We start from the raw sequence: 11354 nt of genomic DNA, 5'->3' as shown, positions 1-11354 counted from the left end.
GCAAGATTTTATCCTCTTCTTTTGGGTAGCCATCCATAATGGTGTCTTTTCTAACTATTGCTACAATGCTTGGCAAATCACAATTTCATTTCCCCTCCATCCAACACATCCCCCCAAGATTTTGTCATTAAAGTATTTTCCTATTTTAAAAAAATGCAACCGAAAGTTAAATAAAAATATTTCTATGAAGACAAGTCTCATTCCTTTCAGAATTTATTGATTTCGACTTCTGAGTCAACAAGCCTATCCCAAGTGTTTTTGTCCTTTTTCTTCCGTTTTATGTGTTTTATTTTTTCATCAGTTTCTACTTTGCTTATTTATGTTTCTGGTGTTTCACATGTTTACATTCCTTTCTCCCCTCCCTTTTGAATTTTACTTCTCTAAAGTAACTAGATCTCATTTTTCCTTTTTTGGAGGCTTTAAAGGAATAGGGACTCTGATGGGGTGGATTGCGAGTGGTTTCTGCTCGCCTGTGTTGTTCCTGGGACTGAGGAATGGGTAATACGAAATTGTATTAGTAAGCTCTGCAGGGATAGTTGTGATGAGGGACATATGTTGTGCATCATAAAATGAGATTCTTCCCTCTTCCTGATCCAGAAATACACCAATCACTTTATAGGGCATATCCTTCTTTTCAATCTTATTTTTTATGCTTGAAAAAAAGTCTTCCTGGGATCTCTTCAGAGACCAATATCCCTCCTCAGGGAGTGTCTCTGCCTTCTCTCTTTTCACTCTGTCCCTCGCCGACTCACTAAGCACTCCCAGCTCCCAGTCCAGTTTCTCCCCCACCTCCACCTCCCAATACTGCCTCCCAGCCACAAACCCCTCCTTCCCCACCACGAGCAGGGCCCTGGAGGCTGCATCCAGCTCAGGAGATGCAGGTTCTTGCCAGACTCTTTTCTGATCCTCTGACAGTTTGAGTTCTGGGTGTTTGCAATCCGAATCCAGAGTGATGGGAACTGGGGAGAGAAACCAGAATGGTCCCCTGGTTAGTAAGGAGTGAATCAGGGAACCTCAGTGTAAAGAGAAGAGACAGGGAAAAAAAACGGGGGAGAAATGAATTTTAAAATGAAGAATTCATATAAACATCAGCATAATGGGTACAGTATGACAGTAATTTACACACTCTGCAGGCAAAGTCCAGCCCTGGGGCAGGGCAGAGGCATGGGGAACTCTTCCTACTCTTATACTCCAGCAGCAGGGGAGCTGGCTAAGGTCCCTGCTGTTGTGTCTTTGCTCCAAGGGAGGGACAGCTGCTTGCTTTGGGCCAGGAGGAAGCAATTTCTGGAGGTGAGATACAAGCTGCTCCTTTGTGAGCAGCAGTAAGGAGCAATAAGGAGCATATTGCAAACACATCGCTCTGACCCATCCTGCCCTGCTGTGGCTGGATGGCTGCTGGACGTGGCATTCAGATGCTCCCACCCCTTTAGTGAAGAGAAGCAGGATCCTTCCTATGTGTTGCTATGGAAAAAGCATTAGGAAAAGTACTAGGGGTCTGATCCTGAATTGTGCTGAGCTCTCTAGCCCAGCAAAGCACATCAGAATATGAGTAGCTCAATTGACTGCAACTGCTTCATTGGAACAGGTCAGAATGCTTAGCACCCTATATGCTGTATAATGCACGCGCACACACACAAACACCTAAAGGCAAGAGTCATACAATGCTCTGCCACGTCGTAAGGCCACCACAACTGACCGGAAGGATGTGAAATTCTAGTGTTATGTTACAAACCACAAGTGCTTTAAAAACTGGACTCAAAGGGTGAATTAATCCTGGAGTGAAGCTCTATTCTGGAATTGCTTTATTTGTCTTTAAATAAGAGACTTATTTCAGGCTTGATCTTCCAGACACATGGTCCATCCCAGAGCTCCCAGCATGAAGGGGAGCATCAAGCAGCACACTTAAGATGGTGCAGTCGGGTCCCCTACTCTGCCTGGAGAGCTCTGGGAATGCTCACAGCAGACACTCTGTTCTGCTGCCAGCTTAAACGCCATATGGCTAAAACTGAACTCAGTCTTCTTCCCAAGACCTTCACTCTCCTGCCTTTCTCCACTGCTGGTGACAGCTCTGTCTTAACCCTGGGGCACAGACTCACAACCTTGGTGTTATCTTCACCTTGTCTTCCTGCTGACAAATTTTGTCTGTTTTTTCTTCACATTTCAACAATCCACCTCTCCCTGCCCATCCCTATGAGTAAAATGCTTCTCCAGTCCTTGGTCATCTCATGCATCCACATTTCTCATAACCTCCTCCTCGCTCACCTTCCTAGCTTGCACCTCACATCCCAACTTTCATTTAAACCAGAAGAGGTCAATTCAGGCTCCTCACCTGCTCTGTGTCTCACTGCCTCACCTGTCAGTCACCTTCTTTAATCCCTCCATTGTCTTCCTCTTACCCTGCACATCAGGATCATGCTTTTCATCCACATCTTCAAGGCTCTGCATAGGGAACCTGCCTCTGCACCTTCATCTTTCACTCCACCAGATTCTCACCCCAACTTTCCCTGTTTATTCTTCTCCCCCTCATCTTTATGCCTTTTCCCATGCTCGCACTTATTCCTGGCGACCCTTCTTCTCTTAGTATGCAAGGCATACATCCTCTCTACACTGACGTTTCTTCTTAGGTAAAACATCACTAATATTAACCCACAACAGCAAAATGCTGTTGCAGAAACACACATACACACAAAATCTTGTTATAAGACATAAGTACCATTTAGGTTTTATCCATAACATGTAGTGTGTGAATATTTTTCTCTATTTATTAGGCACCAATAATGCGGCTTGTAGTAGAAAGAGACAACTTGATACATAAGGCCTGGAATAAAGGGCCTGGTATGAGGCCTATGTCCTGAACTAAAGTCAGGCCCTGCTGCTATAAAGGAAAGTTAGCAAAAGTCAGGCTATGAGGAAAAGTCACGCCCTGTTACAATGTAGATGCCTGCTTGCAAGTTCACTATCCAATACATGAACTTGGCAAGGACAGGGCTGGCATTGCAAAAACACAAACACTCCTAGACACAAAGTATTCACGTAAACACATTCCAGATGGGTAGTATCGGAACACAAGGTTACAGTGTAAATACACTCCCCAAAGATAGTACCGGGACACACTGACCCCTCCTAATGATAAGGTCAGGATGACAGTGTGATGGATAGAGATGTTTTCAGCGAACCAATAGGTACGAGGTAAAGGGTGGTAACTAACCATGCCAGAGGGGCGATACGTAATGTGTTTGTATCAGTGTATAAAAGAGGGGTCAGAGAGGGGGTGTCTGGACTAGGGGGGAGCGGAGAGTTCTGCCGCTCACTGAGCCGAGTCCATTGCAACGGGCATACATGTCTTAATATCCCCATAGAGTCTGCCGGGTGCTATTACCGTACTTCATTGACAATAAACCTGGCCAAGAGTCTTCACTACTGAACCAAGTCTGTGGTCTTATTGAGCAGTTCGATTGAGGTTTGCTGTGTCAGCGATCTGTGCAGTGACGACATAGCACACAGGAAAACACAGACATAGCCCACACAGAGAGAACACACACATAGCCAACAACTGACAACAGGGCTATTCATGTTTAGAGTCATGGTCATGTTTAAACACTGTGCTGGACTGGGGCCTTCAGCTGTAAACTGTTCTTGACAGGGACCGGACCTTCCACGTACTTCTACAGCACTGAGCTCGTTGTTAGTGCTTAACAGATAATTACTGCTGTTGGGAAACAGGTCAATACAATAGAATTTAAGGTACCGATGGACTGAGAGATACATGTTTATATCATCTGTAAATATATCTAGTCAATGCACAAGGAATGATTTTCAATTCAAATATTAATTTGTCAAAGAAAATATCTCCTAATTTATAGATAACAGGTTTACTGTATGCACTGGAGCTTACCTGCATAGCTCTGAGCTCTTCTGAATTCTAGAGAAGGAAAAAGCAATTACTGCCTTGACAATCTATGGCAGAGTGAAATACAATGGAGTTTAAAATATCTTCTGTCTGCCTACTCATGTGTTTATAGCACACTCATCTCCATGCTGGTTTAATCTAGTTAATGCACGAGCAATAATTATCATTTTAATTTAAAGAATAAGTGGATAATTTAAAACAATTCAACTTACCCAGCTCTTTTGAGAGTCGATCTGAAATGGAAGGATACTCCAGTCACTGACCCTAACTAGTTCTTTTCTGATACTGTTTTTAAAATTCTGAGAACTCTGTACAAACAATGCTTAGACAACGGGGCTCAGTCATACAATTTTTCTGTGTGCTAGTAGTTCTTTAACCATGCTAACAGTCCCATTCCAGTTAATGGAACTACTCACCTAAGTGAGAGCTGAGCTTTTAGTTTTAGAGCTTCTTTACGGGAAGAGTGGCAATCGCTTGGCCACTGAGGCTGAGATTTATGAGAGCTGGACACCTATTTTCCTTAAGCTCCCTTGAAAATCCTAGGCATAAATGTTATTGACAATGATATGTTACAATCTCTGTGCTGTGACTATCAAAGACACAAAGCAGAGAGCAATGTTGGTTCATTCCATTATATAAATACTTCCCCAACATCTTTATATTCAATTGTCTGCAGTGCAGTCCCCCATTAACTCAGCCATTCAAAGTGCCTCCAGCCAAAAGTGACTACCGAGGTCTGTTTTTGTAGTTGTAGCCTCATAAAACTTACGTAAATTATTGTACCTGATACAATCAGGCACCAGAAATAAACGTTTTCAGTTCTTATCTTAAACATCATCATTTACCAGTGCTATTGTCTAGCACTGTTGAGTCCTGCCTCACAATTTTTGTGTCATACTGAAGTACAGTGTAGAATGTGTTAGCTCATATGATTGTTGTCTCCCTAACAGCAGTGTTGCAAAAACTAAATGAGCCAAATTCATCCCTGTTGCAGTTCCAATGACTGCCGTGGTTTTAAAATGATAATTTCTTAAAAACACAAAACGTCACAAGCATTAATATTGATAATCTCAGCACTATGGTTAGGGCACATCCTATCATTATATACCTGAATCTGTGTAAGTATAAAGATGTCATTACCCTTAGCATCTAGGCTATAATCCTAAGGTAGACAGGGCCACAACATTTTAATGTTTTTGCAAGTGTGTGTGTATCACCAGTGCCTTCTGCTGGATGGAATCAGAACTGTTCAACTGCATTTCACAAGCCCTATACATCTTACGGTTATTGAAGACATTTGTTTAGCTGAAACAGTAGGTGCCTGTGTTATAGAAATAGGAGAGATCTGGGTTCCATCTGTGCTGTTGTCATGGACGTCCAAGTGGCCATGATGTGTAGAATAGTAACATCTGTTGTCTTACTTAGATTGTAATCCCCTTGAGGCAAGGGCTGTCTTTTTGTTCTGTGTTTGTACAGCACCTAGAACAATGGGGTCATGCTCCATGACTGGGGTTCATAGGCACTACCATAATACACCTACTAAATAACGTACAGCACAGAACACTATGGGCTCTTAGGTTATGCCTGAGGATACTAAGTGCTACTGTAACTCACCTAACAAATAATACACACCACCTAGCAAGTGCCATGACTGGGATACTAGATGCTACTGTAATTCATCTAATACATGTTGTACAGCTCCTAGCACAGTGGAGTTTGGCTAGGTGTTATGGTAATAAATAAATAAATAAAATTGATTTGTGCCCACAGTTTTGTTACACTGTATTAAGCAAGATAGACTCATGATCAAAGGAGAATGTTTCTCAATCCCAAAATAGTGGGGATAATGGGCCACATGCTTTGCTTTCAAAATACAAAAAGCAGAGGTCACACCATGAAATTAATAGGCAGGTTCAATACAACAAGAGGAAGTACTGTTTTCACCCAACACCCAGTCAACCTGGTATGTTGTGATGGCCAATTTAATAAATGAGTTCAAAAAAGGACTAGATATATTCATGGAGGACAGGTCTATCAGCGGGTATTAGCCAAGATGGTCGGGGATGCAACCTCTTGCTGGAGGTGACCCTAAATCTCTGATAGCCAGAAGACAGGACAGGAAGCTTAGGATGGATCTCCTCAGAATTGGCTGCTCTGTACACTCCCCCTGAAGCTCTGGTATTGGACAGTGTAGGAGACAGGATAGCAGTCTAGATGGACCTTTGCTATGACCCCGTATGGCAGATCTTATGTTCCTTAAGTAAAAGCAGAGCCTCACAGGCTGGTATTTGACCACATTTATTGGGCTTCACCTTCAAGATGCCCTAGACAGACTCACCAGAACATTCACCTCTTTTATTCTAAGACAAGTAACAAAATAGACAAGTTTTCTTACCAATATTTTCTTGTATGTCTTGAATTGCTGCAAAATAGTAAGTAAAATTAGTGCAATGAACAGCAGAGAGAGAGAGAGAGAATAGGAACTGAGAGAGTGAGCAAAGAGTTAGTGATCCATGGAAAATGTTGTGAAAACTATTCATAGAGAATTCTGCTATTACACATGCATAGCAGGGATCCTGCTAAATTCTCACTCAATATTTAATAGCCATCTGTTTTTACGACTCAGTCTGTGTGCCATTTATTTCAAACAATAGAGTGCAAAACACTTGAAGAGGCTTTGAGTGATCTCTGTCATTATTTTTATTATTTGTAGCTTGCCAACAGCATGCTACATGCTTTAAGACATTTAACTCAACGAGGCTCCTGCCACTAAGAGCATGTCATGTACACTGACAATTTCCTGTAGAGATGAAGGATGTTATGCAAAAAGAGTGATTGACAGAGATGTTTAGCAGAGTCCTCTTAGTTAGTTCCACAATTAATCTTTAAATGCATGTATGTTTGTTTAATATTTATTTTTTCTCATTATATGATGGAGCAGATCATGTCTTTTTTTTTGTTTATTTCAGAACTGTGAAGAAATTATAAATGGAAAAAGGGGAAAATTGGACAAAAATGTTTGTGAAAATTGTTTCCATTTTTTCAAGCAGCTCTACTTTGTGGAGCTCGGGTTTATAGGCATTAGAAGTGAAATGTGTTTTAATAAGAGACTTGCAGTTATATAGTGTGGAGGCACTTTGGATCATCGTTGGCCTGTGAGGTTTAAAGCACAGGGGACACATGGGAAGAAATCATGGATGAAAAATGGAATGAAAGTTGCAGTTGCAGGTGGAGCAAAGAAGGTGCTGGAGGAGAGAAGAGAAACTATTTTGGAGAAATCAGACAGGAGATGAATTTTAGGACAACAATCTCATCTTTGTTGTAGATTATAGGGAAAACCAATGAAAGTATATTAAGAGAAGGGTGGACTTAGATCAGGGGAGAAATTAGGTGACTAGTGAAGCAGAATTTGAGTCAATGGAAAGTGGGGGGGGGATGTGGTGAGGGTCTAGCAGGTTGTAAATGTGGATGTTGCGGTGGTCAAGCTGAAAGCTGGAGAAGGCTTTTGGTGATGGAAATTGAGTAGAATGAGCCAATGTCATTGTGGAAAAACACTAAATAGTCAAATCCTGCCCACTCCATCAACCTATGGGAAAATGGAGAGAGAGGAGAAGGAAATGATGACAAAGCTGCATTCCAAGGGTGATAGAGAAGGGAGGAAGAGAGCAGGGATTTTGAGGAAAATAAATTCATTTTGCGGCTGCTAGTGGCAAGACAGCCTTGGAGTGGTATCTGAAAGGCAGTCAGAGATGTGTGACTGAATGGAGAGAAGAGATAAGAGGTGAAGAAGATGATCTATGAGTCTTTGTTTTAGAAGAGCTAGTATAAGCTGTGTGTTCAAATGATGTCCAACAGGGAGAGAGAGCATAGGAGAGGGACAAAGGCATAGAGACACGAGTGGAGATCTCTATCCAGTCCCTACTATCAGAGCAATGATTATGATGTTAGTAAGTAGGCAGCTATGTATGATCACTTTTTCTAGCGTTCAGCCCCATTTATTAATAATCTCTGACAGTGATTGAAAATAAAATACATATAATAGTCATTCAAATAAAAATATGCTGCTGTTCATGTTTATAAAGCAGTTTATTTTCATTTATGGCAAAGCTCTGTCTGTCTACACTGAGCATTTTAATAAAATGAGACTTACCTGCTTGATCTGTGGTTTTGTTTGTCTCTAAAAGAGTAAATGAATGAAAAACAAGAACAAATGCATGTTACTGGGGTAGAGATTGGCTTTAATTGAGAGAGTTTCATGGATTCCAAGGGTAGAGGGGCCATTGTGTTCACCTAGGCTGACCTCCTTTATAACATAGGCCAGAAAACTGCCCCCAAATAATTCCTGGGGTCCTGGGTGAAAAGCTGTGAGCTGGGCTGTGACACTTTATTCCATATTATTCCATTGTTAAACCAGATTCAAGTCTTTGCAAAATGGATATGATTTTTTTTCTAAAATAATAAATAACCCATGAATTTTTTAAAAAATCTAAATGTCTCCACACACATCCAAGAAAGAGCATTTCACTTGGAAATGATCTGCATTCAATTATCCATATTTAATCTTGAAAATCTAAACTCATATAAGAACTTGTCTGGGCCTGTTAACCAGACAAAAATACTTGGGGATGGTGGCCTTTCTTCTATACGTGCACATGAACACACATAAGAGAAATGATGAACCATAAGAGCATTTGCATTCTCACCTAGTGTGGAGAGCAGACGTTCTTTTTCTGAAAGAAATGATATTTAAATATCGTAAAATAGAAGGCAAATGTTGTTTAGTCTATTTTATGACATTTATGAAATATGCATTACACTTTACACCTATATATATAATTTATTTTAAAATACAATCATTCATACTGTATGGGTCAAATTCTGCTCTCAGTTACACTGGTGCAAATCCAGTGTAAACTCACTGATTTAATCCATGAGCATATCAGAATGTTTTTTACTTTATTTGAATATTTGTATAGTTCACTACATTTTTAGGTGTAACTGAAAATGGAACTTTTTTGTCAAAACCACAAAATTTTAAAATCTGCATGCAACAACCAAAAGTTTAAAATGTTCAGGCAAAACCCAAAAGTTTTTGTTTTAGAAATCAGTAGTGTTTGTATGAATACTGTAGGTTTTCCACAGAACATAAACACTTTCTGGAAGAATAAATAGTGACACCCCCCACCCCCGCCTCCAAAATTTTGAACAGGCCAAACTTTGTACCGTGTTGAAAAATGCAGTATTTCCATGATTTTGATATATCTCTCACATAAAGCCTTAGACATTAGAATATATTTCATTGACAGAGGAGTACTGCCTTGGACAAACGGTTTATCTCAGCCAACATAATATATTAACATAATCTGCCCATGTATATCTCAATGAAACTATATAACCAACAGTATCAAACAGATCCCCATCATTCATTAATCAAAATCTATTAATACTTTTTTGAAGTAAATTACATAATACATTTTCATGCTCAGATTGTACTTACATATGAAGGTTTTCTGGTGTTATATGATAGTCTAAAGATTAGTCTTGTTTAATCTATCATATACAGTTATTCAGTCATTACATACATTGTACTTAGTTTAAATTATACTTTGAGTGATTTACTCTTGGTTCCTTTCTTTCTTATTTTTTGTAGTGGATTAAGATTCAGATTTTAAATTTTTCGTAGTAGTTCATATCCACTTTTGATTGATTTTACTTTGGTTGTTTGTGGTAACATACAGAAGCTGATTTTAATTTTGATTTGATAGGAGATTAGCACCTGAGTTAAGAGTTCAGTGAGACTACTTGGGTATTTAAAATTGAGCAAATGCTTAAGTATTATGTTGGATTTCAGCCTAAGCTTCTTTCACTTAAATGCATCAGTGATCTTATAATGTTCCTGTAGTTTGAAGTTTCTTTTGAGAGTACCTGCGGAACTGAAATATGGAAGCTCATGAGACTGGGAAATGACTTTACTGTAATTTCTTCTTTTCTTTCCTTTCCTTTCTTTTTTCCCCCAATATGAAATTTTATTTTAAATTGTCTTGCCTTCTGAAAGACAGGGCAGCAGCAGGTCTAGGTTTACTCATAATTACCCATACTTAGTAGCTTTCTAATTATTATGTGTGCTACATTCCCTATGGAGAGAAGTTGGCTTGATAGCAAAGCTCACTCACAGCAAAATTCTCCCCAGTGCAGAATGAATATCTTAATTCCTATTTAAGAGCTCAGACTAAAATTTAAGACAGATGTAACTCATGCACAAGACTAGTGTTGGCTCTCTAAGGCTGTGGCTACACTAGAGAGCTTACAGTGATGCAGCTGGATCGGTGCAGCTAAGTTCTCTAGTGTAGCCATTCTAAGCTGATGGGAGAGAGCTCTCCAGTGGATTTAATTAATCCTCATACAACAAGCGGCTATAAATTTATCAGCAGGAGAAGCTCTCCCACTGACATAGTGCTGTCCACACCGGCACTTAGGTCGGTGTAACTTATGTTACTTAGGCCTGGTCTACACTACGGGATTAATTCGGATTTAGCAGCGTTAATTCGAATTAACCCTTCACCTGTCCACACAACAGAGCCATTTAGTTCGAATTAAAGGGCGCTTTAAATCGATTTCTGTACTCCACCTCGACGAGCGGAGTAGCGCCAAAATCGATTTTGTTAATTCGAATTAGGGTTAGTGTGGCCGCCACCACCAAATTAATGTGGTTAAAATTAATGGGGTAGTGTGGCCGCACACCACCGAATTAATGTGGTTAAAAACCGAATTAATGTGCTTAGTGTGGCCGCGCACAATCGAATTTATACAACCTGTTTCCCAAATTCGAATTATCTAAATTCGGATTAATCCCGTAGTGTAGACATACCCTTAGGCATATTTAGGAGCTTATTCAAACCCCTGAGTGACATAACTTCTTGATTTAGTTGGGGTTGGTCCTGCTTTGAGCAGGGGGTTGGACTAGATGACCTCCTGAGTTCTCTTCCAACCCTAATCTTCCATGATTCAATGATTCTGTGATAACTTACCGACCGAAGCTGTAATGTGTACATACCCTAAATCTCACGTAAGCCTTATTTTGAGGGCATAAGTAAGTCTTTAGTGGTGAATAGCCCTGGTGTAATCCCATAGTGACAGATAGATTCAGAGGGTATGTCTACACTACGAGGGTAATTCGATTTTACTTAAATCGAATATGTGGAATCGATATTGCAAAGTCGAACGTGTGTGTCCACACTAAGGACACACTAAGGACAGTAATTCGACTTTGTGAGTCCACACTAACGGGGCGAGCGTCGATATTGGAAGCGGTGCACTGTGGCCAGCTATCCCACAGTTCCCGCAGTCCCCGCTGCCCATCGGAATTCTGGGTCGAGCTGCCAATGCCTTCTGGGTAAGAAAAATTTGTCGTCATCCGTCCGTCACTAACGCCCTCCCTCCCTCC

General features: G+C 40.5%; 1 protein-coding gene across 1 annotated transcript; it reads right to left on the bottom strand.

The window, feature by feature from the left end:
• Positions 1 to 269: 269 nt before the first annotated feature.
• Positions 270 to 8640, bottom strand: LOC112120742 (zinc-binding protein A33-like; the record flags this gene model as incomplete). The annotated part of the gene is made up of 6 exons (XM_026662011.2): positions 270 to 959; positions 3896 to 3922; positions 4123 to 4143; positions 6306 to 6332; positions 8061 to 8087; positions 8614 to 8640. Coding segments are annotated over 6 exons (692 nt in total), but the record flags the coding sequence as incomplete, so codon positions are not given.
• Positions 8641 to 11354: the final 2714 nt, after the last annotated feature.

The sequence above is a fragment of the Terrapene carolina genome, unplaced genomic scaffold (assembly GCF_002925995.2).
Source record: "Terrapene carolina triunguis isolate 2854851 unplaced genomic scaffold, T_m_triunguis-2.0 Scaffold21231, whole genome shotgun sequence".
Classification (NCBI taxonomy): Eukaryota; Metazoa; Chordata; order Testudines; family Emydidae; genus Terrapene; species Terrapene triunguis.
The sequence above is the reverse complement of the archived record's forward strand: the minus strand, read 5'-3'. Positions and strand labels throughout refer to the sequence as shown.